At 40.6% G+C, this 17,642-nt stretch overlaps 1 protein-coding gene across 1 annotated transcript in view; it reads right to left on the reverse strand.

Annotated features, from left to right (window-relative positions):
* ano1a (anoctamin 1, calcium activated chloride channel a) overlaps positions 1 to 17,642 on the reverse strand; it is a 278,021-nt gene that overhangs the window by 108,953 nt on the left and 151,426 nt on the right. The window contains exons 6-8 of the mRNA XM_034183761.1: positions 17,184 to 17,238; positions 11,162 to 11,213; positions 1,504 to 1,559 (exon numbers count right to left, since the gene is read on the reverse strand). Of these exons, the coding sequence (XP_034039652.1) occupies positions 1,504 to 1,559; positions 11,162 to 11,213; positions 17,184 to 17,238 (163 nt within the window). The remainder of the gene's footprint in view (positions 1 to 1,503; positions 1,560 to 11,161; positions 11,214 to 17,183; positions 17,239 to 17,642) is intronic.

The following is a 17,642-nucleotide window of genomic DNA, read 5'->3' on the forward strand; positions in this document are numbered from 1 at the left end:
GTCTATGTTGCAATGGAAGCCACACTACTGAGGTAGAATGTCTTTTCTTATTTAATCCACATTTTAAAAAGGACAGGCACTGGTACAAACAACAAGGATTTCCACCACGAGTGTAGGTTACACTACTTATGTTGCTCTCACATGTTGGCTGGAAGCAGCAGATGGTTAATCGGATGTTGTTGCATCTTTTATGAGGATGAAAGACTGACAGATGGATTATTTAAGTGCAGAGAGTCACCCGGTTTCAATCAGGTGATGCTGAATATTTTCTGTGGCATTACAGAGTGAAATTCTTCTAGAACCTAACAAAAAGTTAACAACAGAACCAGGATTTCCTGTTTTAATATAACACTGTGCAAAATGCTAAAATTCTGTTGTATCTTTCAATTTAATAAATTATTATCCAGGTCATTAGCATCATCACTGTCAGTCTATGACAGGAATTCTGCCATGAGGACCATTATTACACCATGATATAATGGTGACTATTATACCAACATGTGAACACAGCATAAATGCCGACAATATCAAGCAGTGTCAAACACACCCTCTTGCGCACACGTGTGGGCCTGTGTGTGTGTGTGTGTGTGTGGGGGGGGGGGATGGAAGTCATCATGTCTTAGCCTGTTATATGCCATTTAGACTGTCTGTATAATATCTGTAAATTATTAATTACTTAGGGGGAACTAAGTCCTGCCCTATGTGTCCCCACAATATTTTCTGACCAAACTTACCCACACCCACCTAACCCACCGTTCAACTCATCAATGCCTGCAGGGTATGGGTTGACCTGTGCATCAGGGCTCTATGAGCAGGACCAATGTAATAGCTGCCCACAGTGACACAGAGTGCAGACTGGATCAGGGGGCATGCTCAAGGTACAAGCGGAAGTTCAGATTTCTAATTTAAGAGGAACCCTTTCAACTCTGGGTAGCAGAGTGACTTAGTGGTTAGCACTGTTCCCTCATGGCAAGAAGGTCATGGGATCGATTCCCACCTGTGGTCATTCTGTGTGGAGTTTGCATGTTATCCCCATGTTTGCATGGGTTTCCTCCTGGTGCTGGGCTTCCTCCCACATCCAAAGACATACAGGTTAGGTGGATTAGAAACCTTAAATTGTCCATTGCTGTGCGTGCGGGTGTGAGTGTGTTTGTTTGTCTATATGTGGCCCTGCGACAGACTGGCATCCTGTCCAGAGTGTACCCCATCTCATGCCCTATGACTGCTGGGATAGGCACGAGCACCCAACAACCCTTAACTGGAGTAAGTGATTGAAGATGACTGAGTGAGTTTCAGCTCTAAATTCAGCTAATGCCATGAAATTTTCTACATGTACAGACAGAGCTGTGAGAACGTGCATAAAACTCCAAAATATTTAAACGTAACAGTGAGATAAAAACTGATTTTGTACAATATGACCTCATTAACATACATTATACAGCCCACAGCAGCATGTGTTTTGGTGAACTGAAGTCTTTCTGTTGGCAAAAACATGATACTCACATCATGTGGAGGATAAGCAGATGTATAGGTGCCATTGGCGAGCAGACTGGTGATCCCTGTAAGAACACGTTATCAGAAGGACTCAAAGTTGGGACATGCACAGACTCAGCAAAGAGTCCAGAGTTAGTAAATTCAGACAATGGATGGTAGTGTGTTTCTGGTGCCAGTCAACTTCACTTTGCGGTAATTCCAATTTTGTACATGATTTATAGCAGATGTAGCACAGTGTTTCCCAAAGGATAAGCTGTGTTTAATTGTATTAATAGTGAATGGAAACTAGAAAATCTATCCTGTTATGGTAACACCAGCACGCTGACCCATGGGGAACCACAGGTTCTAGATGTGGTCATTTGTACTATATAAGAAATTAGGAAGAATAAAGTTTTATATTTGCACTGTGATGGTGTTCACATTAGATCAAATGTATATATATATTTTTTTTTCTTTTAGGCCTGTGTGACATACTGTTAACACAAAATTCTGCTGTTTTGTCTGGAGTGTGAACATGTTAATTCTGGGTTTGGGGTCACATGCACACAGAAAATGTCCAGATGTGAATCTGCTGTCTGGGATGTTAGAAGATGGACAGACTGATGGATTTGGTCAGGTCTACAGCAAACTCACAGGCTTTTATTTTGAAAAACAGCTTTATTCAGAATCAGAATCAGAAAAGTTTTATTGCCATATGAGTGAACAAGTTCACAACATTAGGAAATTGCTGCGGTACTTGGTGCTAACATTAAAAAAAATAGTAGTAAAACAAGTAATATATAATAAAACTTAACACTATAGCAATGTTACAAAATGTACAGAATGTATGAGCTAAGATAAATAAATGGTGATGATAAATGGTGATAGCAACAATCTAGAGTTCTAAAAGTTCTTGTTGATGAGGCTAACAGCAGAGGGGTAAAACTGTTCTTATGGCGGGAGGTTCTGGTCTGAAGGGACCGTAGCCTCCTGCCTGAGGGGAGGAGGTCAAAAAGGCTATATCCAGGGTTAGAAGGATTGGCTCTGATCCGACCTGAACGCCCCAGTGTCCTGGAGGTGTACAGGTCCTGAAGAGATAGAAGGTTGCAGCCAATCACTTTCTCGGCAGAGCGTATAATGTGCTGTAGTCTCTGTATGTCCCTGGTGGTGGCTCCAGCATACCATACGGTGATGGAGGTGGTGAGGATGGACTCGATGATGGCAGTGTAAAACTGCACCATGATCCTTGCTGGCAGGTTGAATTTCTTCAACTGCCACAGGAAGTACATCCTCTGCTGGGCCTTCTTGACAACAGAAGTAATGGTGGACTCCCACCTGAGGTCCTGGGTTAGAGTGATTCCCAGGAAACAGAAGGTGTCCACTATGGTGATGGGGGTGTCTGCCAGGGTAATGATGGGGAGAGGGGCTGTGTTCTTCCTAAAGTCCACAAAAATCTCCACTGTCTTCTCGGTGTTCAGCACCAAGTTGTTATAGCTGCACCAGGACACCAGTCGGTGGACCTCCAGCCTATAGGCGGACTCATCCCCATCAGAGATGAGTCCGATAAGGGTGGTGTCATCTGCAAACTTGATAAGCTTGACAGACTGGTGATCAGAGGTACAGCAGTTGGTGTACAGGGAGAAAAGCAGAGGAGAGAGGACACAGCCCTGAAGAGTACCGATACTGGCGGTCTGGGAGTCCGAGACATTCTTCCACAGCCTCACATGCTGCTTCCTATCCTTCAGGAAGTTGGCAATCCACCTGCAGGTAGAATCAGGCATGTTCATCTGGGAAAGCTTAGCCTGGAGAAGATCTGGGAGGATGGTATTGAAGGCAGAGCTGAGGTCCACAAACAGGATCCTAGCGTAGGTTCCCGGGGAGTCCAGATGCTGCAGAATGAAGTGCAAAGGCAGGTTGATGGCGTCATCCACAGACCTATTGGCTCCGTAAGCAAACTGCAAGGGGTCCAAGAGGAAGGCCGTGAGAGATTTGAGGTGGGACAGAACCAGACGCTCAAATGACTTCATGACTACAGAAGTCAGTGCCACTGGTCTGTAGTAATTTAGTCCAGTGATCCTCGGTTTCTTGGGAACAGGAACAATGATGGAGGTTTTGAAACAGTCAGGCACGTGGCAAGCCTCCAGTGAGGAGTTGAATATGTCTGTAAACACTGGGGCAAGGTGGCAGGTGAGGTAATTTATTGTGGGTTAGGGTTAGGAAGGTAATTTGAGGCAGGTAATTTATTGTGTAAGTGTGTACTGGCCCGATCACCTTGCTGTTTTCATGACTTGAATCCTCATGAAAAAATGCATAAGTGTGCCAAAGGATGAAAGTCAGCACTTTCTGGATTTCAATTGATACACGAACACACAGAGGACACTCCCCTTTTATTTCATGGATAAAGAAGGCTACAGTGAGTTACATTCCCTCAAAACGTATTGGAATGATGAGGTCAGTTCACTGTTTTTGCTGTGTCCTTAAGACATTTGGGTTTGAGATCAAAATATGAACCTGAGAAGACAGTTTGCAATGTCAGCTTTCTTTGCTGGAATTTGCTTGTGCATCTGGAGGTTAACCCTCTGGGGTCCGAGGGCATTTTTTGGACAGTTCACTTGCCTGGCATAAATGTTTTATTATTGCTGTTAACAGCTCTCCCTGCAACCCACAATCAAGTTTTATGTCTCTTTTTTCAGGACAACCTGTGCTTTCAGAATATATACTATATTTGTTTGTGTTTTATAAGTGTAATAAAGGTTTACAATCAAAAACAGGCAAGGAAAAAATAAAGCGTAATTTTCCACACACATTTATTCAAAACACACAGCAAACTATAATAAACAACTGTTTTGACACTTTATAAAGGTAATTTGAGGTGAAAGACTGTACAACAAAAAGGTTCAAACAATAAACACAAATGCACATTTTGAACAATATATACAAAATGGTCTATGCGTTTTGTTCTTTTGATATGGTAAACAGTGCTTTACGCAGAGAAAGTAGCAGAGTTATCCAGTAACATTCACATGCAAACTGGAGCAATCCTGATAGTTACACACACTTTGTCTGAGCACGTGAGATTGTCATCAGAGGCTCTCCGTCTGCTCCGTCTGCTTTCACTTTCGCTGTGCGTAATGGCACAGGGCACACTGAGTATGTACTAATAGTATGTACCAGAGGTGTGACAAAGTCACCATCAAGTCACTCTCAAGTCATGAATCAGCAAGTCCCAAGTCAAGTCTCAAGTCATAATGAACACCAGTTGTTTGCAAGCTGACTTGAGACTTGACTTGGGACTTGCAGGATTGATGACTTGAGAATGACTTGACAGTGACTTTGTCCCACCTCTGGTATGTAGTCATTGGAGCACCCAGGGGGCTATTCAAACGGGCCAACTAGTAACATATCACTCCTGAAAACGATCTTTGGCTTTTCACATGAGGTGAATCTGCCCTACGATTGGATTTTGGAAAACCATGTGACGGTGAACCAATTCCGATTGGACACTCAAATTGCGCATGTCATCACACAGTTTCTATGAGGAGTACAAAGATGGCTGATGGCTGGCTCGAAAGTCCGCGGAGTTAACTTTTCTGGTGCCATGGTGTCACTGGTGGTGTTAAAAATGATAAGCCAACATAAAGAACAGAGATCTGGTGATAGAATAAATACAATCTATACTGAACTGATGAAAAGACAGAAAAATAGTTCAGAGGCATTGCACAAATCCTTGATATAACCAATACAACACTGTCGGCCATATTCTTTCTAAATTGATCCAAGGCACATTGCACGATCCAGATACATTTATCTTTGTCACAAAATCAGACTAATGAGGTTTTCAAACCCAAGTAAGACTTTGATTAGTTGAGCTTTGATTAGATGAGGTTTTATCATCTGTGTGAGGCATTATTATTATTATTATTATTAGCATTATAGACAGACTTGTACTCTGGTGCACCTTACACTCTGGAAAATGATGGTAGTTGGTAACACCAGTGAAATTACAGATCAACTCTAACTTCCAAACTTAATTTCAAACAACGTAATTGATTCAGTTTTTAGCAATTGTAATGCTTTTTAAAGTGGGTTCAACTTTTCTCTTTTTTCAGTAAATGATAATGATGTTTCTGCCTATCCATCCTTGACTCCAATGTATGTACTGTACTGGTGAGGTGCTATGAAATGCGGGTTCATGACACACTCCACAACAAATGCAAAATGTAAACACAGTCATCTCTTTCACAGTCATACCTCTCTACATGTTGATTTAGAGGGATACATCCATCTGTCTCTCTATATACGAGGGCTATTCATTAAAGATTTTCCCTGACCAACTTCCGGCTATTGTAGGAGGCTGAAATTGCACAGGTATAACACAACCCCAATTCCAATGAAGTTGGGACATTGTGTGAAATGTAAATAAAAACAGAATACAATGATTTTGCAAAACCTCTTCAACCTATATTCAACTGAATACACCACAAAGACAAGATATTTAATGTTCAAACTGATAAACATTTTTTTGTTTTTGTGCAAATATTTGCTCATTTTGAAATGGATGCCTGCAACAATTTTCAAAGAAGCTGGGACGGGGCAACAAAAGACTGGGAAAGTTGATGAATGCTCAAAGAACACCTGTTTGGAACATTCCACAGGTGAACAGGTTAATTGGAAACAGGTGAGTGTCATGATTGGGTATAAAAGGAGCATCCCCAAAAGGCTCAGCCATTCACAAACAAAGATGGCACGAGGATCACCACTTTGTGAACAACTGCGTGAAAAAATAGTCCAACAGTTTAAGAACAATGAATTTAAGGATTCCATCATCTACAGTCCATAATATAATCAGAAGATTCAGAGAATCTGGAGAATTTTCTACACGTAAGTGGCAAGGTCGAAAACCAACATTGAATGCCTGTGACCTTCGACCCCTCAGGTGGCTCTGTATTAAAAACCAACATCATTGTGTAAAGTATCTTACAATGTGGGCTCAGGAATACTTCAGAAAACCACTCAGTTAACACAGTTAATCGTAAATCTACAAGTGCAAGTTAAAACTCTACCATGCAAAGCAAAAGCCATACGTACATCAACAATGTCCAGAAACGCCGCCGCCTTCTCTGGGCCCGATCTCATTTGAAATGGACAGACGCAAAGTGGAAAAGTGTGCTGTGGTCTGATGAGTTCACATTTCAAATTGTTTTTGGAAATCATGGATGTCGTGTCCTCCGGACAAAAGAGGAAAAAGACCATCCAGATTGTTAACAGCGCAAAGCTCAAAAGCCAGCATCTGTGATGATATTGGGGTGTGTTAGTGCCCATGACATGGGCAACTTACACATCTGTGATGGCACCATCAATTCTGAAAGGTACATCCAGGTTTTGGAGCAACACATGTGGCCATCCAAGCAACATCCCTGCTTATTTCAGCAAGACAATGCCAAGCCACCTTCTGCACGTTACAACAGCGTGGCTTCATCGTAAAAGAGTGCAGGTACTAGACTGGCCTGCCTGCAGTCCAGACCTGTCACCCATTGAAAATGTGTGGTGCGTTATGATTCACAAAATACGACAACAGAGACCCCGGACTGTTGAACAACTGAAGTCATACATCAAGCAAGAACGAGAAAGAATTCCACCTACAAAGCTTCAACAATTAGTGTCTTCAGTTCCCAAACGCTTATAGAGTGTTGTTAGAAGCTTTTGATACTGTTGACCATAAAATTTTATTACAGAGATTAGAGCATGCCATAGGTATTAAAGGCACTGTGCTGCGGTGGTTTGAATCATATTTGTCTAATAGATTACAATTTGTTCATGTAAATGGGGAATCTTCTTCACAGACTAAAGTTAATTATGGAGTTCCACAAGGTTCTGTGCTATTCACTTTATACATGCTTCCCTTAGGCAGTATTATTAGACGGTATTGCTTAAATTTTCATTGTTACGCAGATGATACCCAGCTTTATCTATCCATGAAGCCAGAGGACACACACCAATTAGCTAAACTGCAGGATTGTCTTACAGACATAAAGACATGGATGACCTCTAATTTCCTGCTTTTAAACTCAGATAAAACTGAAGTTATTGTACTTGGCCCCACAAATCTTAGAAACATGGTGTCTAACCAGATCCTTACTCTGGATGGCATTACCCTGACCTCTAGTAATACTGTGAGAAATCTTGGAGTCATTTTTGATCAGGATATGTCATTCAAAGCGCATATTAAACAAATATGTAAGACTGCTTTTTTGCATTTACGCAATATCTCTAAAATCAGAAAGGTTTTGTCTCAGAGTGATGCTGAAAAACTAATTCATGCATTTATTTCCTCTAGGCTGGACTATTGTAATTCATTATTATCAGGTTGTCCTAAAAGTTCCCTAAAAAGCCTTCAGTTAATTCGAAATGCTGCAGCTAGAGTACTGACGGGGACTAGAAGGAGAGAGCATATCTCACCCATATTGGCCTCTCTTCACTGGCTTCCTGTTAATTCTAGAATAGAATTTAAAATTCTTCTTCTTACTTATAAGGTTCTGAATAATCAGGTCCCATCTTATCTTAGGGACCTTGTAGTACCATATCACCCCAATAGAGCGCTTCGCTCTCAGACTGCAGGCTTACTTGTAGTTCCTAGGGTTTGTAAGAGTAGAATGGGAGGCAGAGCCTTCAGCTTTCAGGCTCCTCTCCTGTGGAACCAGCTCCCAATTCAGATCAGGGAGACAGACACCCTCTCTACTTTTAAGATTAGGCTTAAAACTTTCCTTTTTGCTAAAGCTTATAGTTAGGGCTGGATCAGGTGACCCTGAACCATCCCTTAGTTATGCTGCTATAGACGTAGACTGCTGGGGGGTTCCCATGATGCACTGTTTCTTTCTCTTTTTGCTCTGTATGCACCACTCTGCATTTAATCATTAGTGATCGATCTCTGCTCCCCTCCACAGCATGTCTTTTTCCTGGTTCTCTCCCTCAGCCCCAACCAGTCCCAGCAGAAGACTGCCCCTCCCTGAGCCTGGTTCTGCTGGAGGTTTCTTCCTGTTAAAAGGGAGTTTTTCCTTCCCACTGTAGCCAAGTGTTTGCTCACAGGGGGTCGTTTTGACCGTTGGGGTTTTACATAATTATTGTATGGCCTTGCCTTACAATATAAAGCGCCTTGGGGCAACTGTTTGTTGTGATTTGGCGCTATAAAAAAAAGAAGAAAAAAAAAAAAAGAAAAAAAAGAAGGAAAGGTGATGTAACACAGTGGTAAACATACCACTGTCCCAGCTTCTTTGAAATGTGATGCAGATATCCATTTCAAAATGAGCAAATATTTGCACAAAAACAATAAAGTTTATCAGTTTGAACATTAAATATCTTGTCTTTGTGGTGTATTCAATTGAATATAGGTTGAAGAGGATTTGCAAATCATTGTATTCTGTTTTTATTTACATTTTACACCACGTCCCAACTTCATTGGAAGTGGGGTTGTAATACATATCTCTATAGGCAACGTGGTAATTTGCACGCCTAAGTTCCTAACTGTTTGGTGCTATTTTAGTGCTAAGGTGGAGTAAGGTGTGATAATGGAGCCAGCTGAATGCAGAGCGGTATCAGGTTCCTGTACTTGAGAAGCCGCACACCAAGGGAGACATTCAATGAGATGAAAGAGACTTATAGGAAGGATGCCCCATTGACGTAGTCAAGTATTGGTATCATCAGTTCAAGTGTTGTTGGACATCAGTGGAAATGGCTCCCATTCCCCAACACCCACAGTCATCCAATGATGAAGACACTATCAGGCAAATGGAGGCATGCCACACCTCTTGGCTTTGATGGCCTTCTGCATTTTCTACAGCAGTGAAGCGTGGTATGTCCTGAGAATTGCGGTACCCTTTGCCAGGAAATCCATCATTACTACTCCATCCCAAAAGAATTTGAGCATGACCTTGCCCGGCATGAGCTGGACATGTGCCTTATTCGGAGGTGGTGAGTCATAATGCTTCCATTGCTTTGACAGGGTTTTCATCTCTGGATCACAGTGATGGACCCATATTTCATCCTGTCTGATTTGTCTGATGAAGTCCTCCTGGTTGCTGTGGCACATGGCCAAAAGAGCCTGGGAGCATATGTGTCATTCCTGCTTCCCATCCTGCAGACAACATACACATGTGCAGATGGTCATGGATGATTTGTTTCCACAGACCCCACACTGATTTTGACATCTTAATTGCCACATAGCCATGTGGCGAATGGTTATGTGGCAATCCTCCAAAATGGTGGCCTCTACTTGCCAGATGGTGCCTTCATTAATGGTGGACTGTGGTTGCCTACACTGTAAAAAGTGATAAGCTCATTTAGTTACAAACTTGTTTCTATAATTTACTTCAACTTAACATAATGAGTTATGAAATTTCAACTTAACTTCATGAGTTATTGGCATTGCAACTCAAGGTTGTAAGCCAGTTCAGTGAGACTTAAATTTAAATGTGTCAACATAACTTAACAATGTGAGTTGAGTTTAGTTATGTTGTTAAGGCAGCAGCTGAACTTAAGTTTTTAAGTTTAAGTTTTTTAACAGTGCAGGAATTGGAGCCGTTTCCACCGATGTGCGACCACACTTGAACTGATGATGCCAGTGCTTGACTTGGTCATATGATGGGGCATCCTCCCCACAAGTCTCTTTCTTCTCACTGAATGTCTCCCTTGGTTTGCAGCCTCTCAAGTACAGGAACTTGATGATGAATTCAAGTCCATTATTGCACCTTACTCCACCTTAGCACCGGTAAAAGAGAAACTGTTAGGAGTTCAGGACTGCAAATTACCACGTGACATATGGAGATATTTATTATTATATATATGTGCAATTTCAGCTCCTACAATAACAGGAAGTTGGTCAGCGGAAATCTTTAATCAACAGCCCTCGTATGTACATGTATATTGGACAATTTTTTGTTGAATGAATCATTGAAATCTTGGCATTGCAAATTCCTGGAAGGTCTGTCTAATGTAAAATTACTATATGGCTAGATTTTGATGTCTTCTAGGTGTTTCACCAAAGCCGAGGTGTTGGTTGGTCTGAAATGGCTGATGGCACCAATTATTAGTTTTTGATTATCCACCTCAAATGCAAAGAAGTTATTGCCCAATTCTTTTCTTGCTAAGGAAGCTTAGTGCTGAAGCAGCACTTCTAAATATTTTGTAGATGTTTTTTTCCATATTTGGCATTTAACAGCAGTTCTGGAAGAATTGCACCATCAAATTCCTTTTGGTTGTAGGAATACTGTACAAAAACATACTGTGATGTTTTTAAAACTTTGGCAGTGGCTTGATACCAAAGTATGGGTTCATGTGAAATATCTCTTGCAGTTTGATGACATTTAGATCAACCTCTATCAAAGTGATGGAAAGACCAAACTGTGGAGAATGAAAGGATGTGCTCATGATCCAAATCATGGCTGCTTCAAGAACAAACTGCATCATCATGGAGAAAGACAATGATCCAGAACACACCACCAACTCAACAAAGGACTTTCCTTTGGGGGTAAAGTGAAGGGACTAGGGTGGCCAAGCCATTCACCCTACCTTAACCGATATAAGGAGCATTTCTCTGAAAAATGAGACTTAAGAGTGAAAGACTAAATGCTGCAACATTCTACTGCATATAAACACCAAAAAAGGGGGCAAAGATTTTTTGACAGATTCTTACCCATGGAGTGTTTTAGTTTGGTGCACTTTGTCCTCTTCAGCACCTCAAAGACCTAAAACACACAGTAAAACTCAATCATCCAACCAAGAAGACGTAATGTGTTTCACCAAAGCAGAAAGCATATTGGACATTCTGTCCCATTAAAGTGACCTTGAAGAACTGCTGACCAAATAGCCGATTGTTGTATCATGTACTGTACTGGACACAGAATTATTTTTATCCAAGGTGATTAGGAGAAACTTAATTCTGCTGAGTTTCAGTGGTGGAGGTGTTGACCTCTCGTTATTGTATCGAAGGACTCTTTCTTCTACAGTGCTTCTATAGCGCTTTATGGTGTGCCATCACTCAGTTGATTCTTGCAGACACCATAAAACATGTAGGGGTGCTTCTTGCCATAGACACCCTTGTCAGTTCCCTAGGGTGCCACCTGCAGTTTTGGCAGCAACTATGTGCAGATATGAAAATTTCAGTCCAATAAAATGCTACATTAAGACTGAATGCAGCAAATGCGTGCTTCTCCCTTGCAATATCAGTGTGCTGTCAGTAAGTGAATTCAAGTCCACCTTCAGGCACCAGCTAACTACCTACCATCCCTGGTTCTCAAGACTAGGCACCTAAGTGGGTCTACTCTACTCTATTCTACTCTTCTATTCTACTCTTCCTTTTTTTCTTTTTTTCTTTTTTAGATATTTAGATATACCTTAGTATATACTAGTATAGTTCTACCTTAGAAATGGAATATAGACAAACATACCTTACTGAATTTTCATGATGCGTGGTGGACCTAAAGCAATGCATGTCAGTTAGAACTTCACTCCAACTTTCTCCAGTGCCACACAATGTCACCATGTCTGGACACATTTTCCCATTCAATTAAATGGGAAAATGTGTCCAGACTTTTGACTGGTAGTGTACTTTATTTAAAATATCTTTTTTTTCCAGACCTGAGTTGTTGGTGGCTCAACTCTTCTTACACCAAAATATGAAGAGTTTAATATTGAATTTAATCTGTATTTAAGCTGTAATTTTTATGTTGCCATTGTTTAAATTTAGAATGTAAAAAAAATAATAAATAATAAATAAATAAAATAGTGTAATAAGCCATTTGTTCCTACTCTGGTCAAGGAAAGTAAGAAATTAATTTTACAATTATGCCTCACATTCACCCCGATGTCAGGGTGCTGCCATACAAGGCTCTCACTGCACACCGGGAGCAATGGGGGATTAAAGGCCTTGCCCAAGGGCCCTTAGTGATTTTCCAGTCAGGCGGGGATTTGAACCCATGATCTTCTGGACTCAAGCCCAACACCTTAACCACTAGACCATCACCTCCCCCAAGTGATATAAGTGTGCAAGTGATATAAGAACAAACATAAAACCAGCAAAGTGCACCAGTAGAGGAACTGTTTTACACTAGTGAGATGCTATTTAAGCACTGCAAGAATATTGAAGATTCTCATTTACAGTGCATCTGGAAAGTATTCAAAGTGCTTCACTTTTTAGATATTTTGTTATGTTACAGCCTCATTCCAAAATGAATAAAATTTATTTTTTCCCTCAAAATTATACACACAATACCCCATAATGACAATGTGAAAAAGTGTTTTTTGAGGTTTTTGCAACTTTATTAAAAATGAGCAATCTGAGATTTCTGATGTCCACCAATGTGGATCTGGATCACCTTTGATCCTTCAAAGCCTACATCAAGTGCAATCAGTCCAGAATCACTTCCAAAATTCAGTGGAGTCTTCCATGCCCTAATATGTATCGGTAGTGCAAATTTGGTGAGATTCTGTGTAGTTTTGACATAATCCTTCAAACTCTATATTAAGTAAAATATTGATTCAGAATACAGATCCGGATCCAGGTCACCTCAAAACTTTAATGGAGTCTTCCATGGTCTATCTCTCTGTGTTGAAAATTTGGTGAGAATTTGTGAAGGAGTTTTAACGTAATCTTTCAAAGCCAATATCAAGTGAAATCCTGATCCAGAATCCAGATCTGGATCTGTATCACCTCCAAACTTAAATGGAGTCTTCCATGCCCTATTACACTATGCAACACAATTTTTGTTCCTGGCTTCTAAGTGTTATATTTCAACTGCTTATGTCTAAAGTCTATGGAAAAATGACTACATTCAGCACAAACTTTGATTTTATTTTTTTTTTATGTTCTAGAAAGTTCTAAAAGTTTCTTGAAATTTCTAGATAATTCTGGAAACTTCTAGAACATTCTGGACAGTTCTAGCAGTTAAAGAATATTCTAGAAGACTACTTGGTAGTAGTGAAGGTGAATCGAGAATATTCTTGAAAACAGAAAAATGTCAAAATATCATTGTCCTGATCACAGAAGCAAAGTTTCTGTGGAATAACAGCTATTTTGTATTTATTTAAAGCATAACAGGTTAGGAAAACACACTGTGTACCCAGGAACAAAACAAAAATAAAAATTTGTTACATAGTGTTATCTATCTGTGGTGAAAGACAGACAAATAATAAACAAATAAACGCCAATGATTTTATTACGTCCTTGGTGGCTGCAACAAAAAAAGGAAGAAATCACATGTACGTAAATATTCACAGCCTTTTCCATGAAGCTCAAAACTGAGCTCAGGTGCATCCTTTTTCCACTGATCATACTTGAGATGTTTCTGCAGTTTAATTGGAGTCCACCTGGTGCAAATTCAGTTGATTGGACATGATTTGGAAAAGCACATACCTGTCTACATACAACCCCAATTACAATGAAGTTGGGACGTTGTGTAAAATGTAAATAGAAACAGAATACGATTTGCACATCCTCTTCAACCTATATTCAATTGAATACACCACAAAGACGAGCTATTTAATGTTCAAACTGATAAACTCAATAAGCGTTTGGGAACTCAGGACACTAATTGTTGAAGCTTTGTATGTGGAATTCTTTCCCATTCTTGCTTGATGTATAACTTCAGTTGTTCAACAGTCCGGGGTCTCCGTTGTTGTACTTTTGCGCTTCATAATGTGCCACACATTTTCAATGGTCGATAGGTCTGGACTGCAGGCAGGCCAGTGTAGTACCTGCACTCTTTTAATACAAAGCCACGCTGTTGTAACACGTGCAGAATGTAGCTTGGCTTTGTCTTGCTGAAATAAGCAGGGATGTCCCTGAAAAAGACATTGCTTGGATGGCAGCATGTGCTGCTCCAAAACCTGGATGTACCTTTCAGAATTGATGGTGCCATCACAGATGTGTAAGTTGCCCATGATGTGGGCACTAACACACCCCCATACCATCACAGATGCTGGCTTTTTAACTTTGTGCTGGTAACAATCTGGATTGTCTATTTCCTCTTTTGTCCAGAGGACATGACGTCCATGATTTCCAAAAACAATTTGACATGTGAACTCATCAGACCACAGCACACTTTTCCACTTTGCGTCTGTCCATTTCAAATGAGCTCGGGCCCAGAGAAGGCGGCGGTGTTTCTGGATGTTGTTGATGTATGGCTTTTGCTTTGCATGGTAGAGTTTTAACTTGCACTTGTAGATGTAGCGGCGAACTGTGTTAACTGACAATGGTTTTCTGAAGTGTTCCTGAGCCCACGCGGTAAGATCCTTTACACAATGATGTTGGTTTTTAATGCAGTGCCACCTGAGGGATCAAAGGTCACGGGCATTCAATGTTGGTTTTTCGGGCTTGCCACTTACATGTAGAAAGTTGTCCAGATTCTCTGAATCTTCTGATTATATTATGGACTGTAAATGATGGAATCCCCAAATTCCTTGCAATTGAACATTGAGAAACATTGTTTTTAAACTGTTGGACTATTTTTTCATGCAATTGTTCACAAAGTTTTGATCCTCGCCCCATCTTTGCTTGTGAATGGCTGAGCCTTTTGGTGATGCTCCTTTTATACCTAATCATGACACTCACCTGTTTCCAATTAGGTGTTCTTTGAGCATTCATCAACTTTCCCAGTCCTTTGTTGCCCTATCCCAACTCTTTTGAAATGTGTTGCAGGCATCCATTGCAAAATGAGCAACTATTTGCACAAAAACAAAAAGGACTATCAGTTTGAACATGAAATATCTCGTCTTTGTGGTGTATTCAGTTGAATATAGGTTGAAGAGGATTTGCAAATCATTGTATTCTGTTTTTATTTACATTTCACACAATGTCCTAACTTCATTGGGATTGGGGTTGTAACTCCAGTTTCAGTGATTAAAAGTCCTACCACATATGTTCAGCTGGCTTCGTGGGTGTCATCAGCATAAAGGTTTAGTTTATGATGAGAAAAGGGTGTCAATTCTCTGTTGTTATTATTATAATGTTTGTGCACTGAGCGCCACCTCGTGGATGAACAATCATCTCATAACTCTCTCATAACTCCTTCATGCATTGTCTGATTTGCTTGAAACTTGAACTGTGTAATAAGGGTCAGCCCCTGTATGCACCTGCCCACATCCAGTCATAAGGGGACGTGCTGACCTGGGTAGGCAGTCGCACGGCACGGAGGCCCGTATATGACTGCTTGCAGTCCTAGTTATTATTATAATTCTCACATAGGGCTGCTGCCAGAAAAATCCTGAATAGGCTCTGAGGCCAAGTGCTTATCTTCAGATTCTCCAGCATGAAGTGGATGAGAGTCTACAACTCCCACTGGATGGACCTCCAACCTGACTCACGTTATTTTGCCAGACAAGTCAGGTACCCATCTACAGCTGGGTGGACTGAGACAATGCAGATTAATTGTCTCTTCAAAGGACACACATACCTAAGTAGCATAAATGGGATTTCAACACAGGTCTAAATATTGGCAGGGCAACATCTCATCTTCTGTGCTACCTGCTGCCAGAGGTTTGATAAAAATAGCAAACAAGGAAGAGCCTAGTGTCCTTCTGCAACCTAAACGTTGGTGACATCTGCATGTCAGTATAAACCAGGGGTCTTCAACTCCATTCCTCGAGGACTAGTGTCCTGCAACTTTTAGACGTGTTGCTGCTTCAACACACCTGAGTCAATTAATGAGGTCATCTGAGCCCTCTGGAGAACTTGACTGCACACTGAGGAGGTAATTCAGCCATTTGATTCAGGTGTGTTGGACCAGGGACACATTGAAAAGGCAACCCAGTCTCACAAGTTTTTTCATGAGGCTCATCACGAAATGAGTCACATTTTACTATTACTAACCCTGCCCCTACCAGTTCCCCTAACCCTAACCATAACCACCCACTCCCCCAGACCCCTCTGCATCAGTTTTCATTTCGTGCTCCTGACACGGAATGTATTTGAATGAATTTGTGCTCCCATTATGAAAATGTGGCACTGTTCATGATAATATCACAAACCAATAGATTAATGTATATTTTGTGATGCTGATGCACGAAATGCTGTGAGATATGGTCGTTAAAAGGTGTAGGAAACCAGCCCTTGAGGACAGGAATTGAAGACCCCTGTAAACTATGGCCATAGGTGAAAAGTGTAAGATTTTGATCCACTGTATAAATGACTCCCCAAAACCAAAATTTTTGAGTGTGGAGACTAACAATTTCCATTTGACTTTGTCAAATGTTTTTTCTACATCCAGTGAGAATATGATTGGTTCTGTTTTTGATTAGATGAGGAATATATATTAACCAATTGTACATTCTTTATGCTTCTCTCTTTTCCATTTGAGGTTGCCACCACAAATCAACATTAAATGATCTAATGCATGAGCCTGCTATCTGATGACTGTCGACCCTTAATAAAACCCATTTGATCAGGATGAATTATATATGGAGTAACTTACTGATCTTTTTTTTAGCTAGACGGCAACGTGGGATCTTTATTTGAGTCCGGCAGCAGTGTGATTATTGCAGAATTTGTGTTATGTGTGATTCACAGCATCACCTCTTGAAACTGTTTCAGAGAACGCTGAGACTGCAGGGTATCAGGATTAAAAAAAAAACAAAAACTTTTCAATAAGAGATGTACAAACTGAAGGATTATGCAACCCCTCTGAGAGGAAAAACCTCAAAAGTAATCATCCGCTACTTACGATGGAGCTCCTGGTCTTGCTGTCAAAGAAGTTGTCCCGGTCAGAGAGCTCAAATCTGGCAACGCAGAAGAAATATGGTGGCTCAGACTGTTAACATAACAAATTTCATAATCACAACAAAATAATCTGATGCATTTAGTTTGAGCCTACATAAGGATAATCTGTCTAAGAACTGCCAAGGCATCAAGAGGTGGGTTTGATACAATAATTCTGACAAAGCTTGTATGAAAATAACAAGTCTGTAAATTAATTGTTGCTAAAGAAGAAAATGTGCCGAACCATTGCATCATAACAAAAATAACAAAAGGGTCTAAGTTCTAATGTGTTATCCCCAGATACCATTCCCAGCAAAAGCATGTTCAACAGGTGCTGGCTTCTACTTTTTTTACTAATAGCCCAATTTCATAGCCTTAAGAGTGTGCATATCATGAATGCTTGGTCTTGCTGGATTTGTGAGAA

Source organism: Thalassophryne amazonica, chromosome 2 (assembly GCF_902500255.1).
Source record: "Thalassophryne amazonica chromosome 2, fThaAma1.1, whole genome shotgun sequence".
NCBI classification, from domain to species: Eukaryota; Metazoa; Chordata; class Actinopteri; order Batrachoidiformes; family Batrachoididae; genus Thalassophryne; species Thalassophryne amazonica.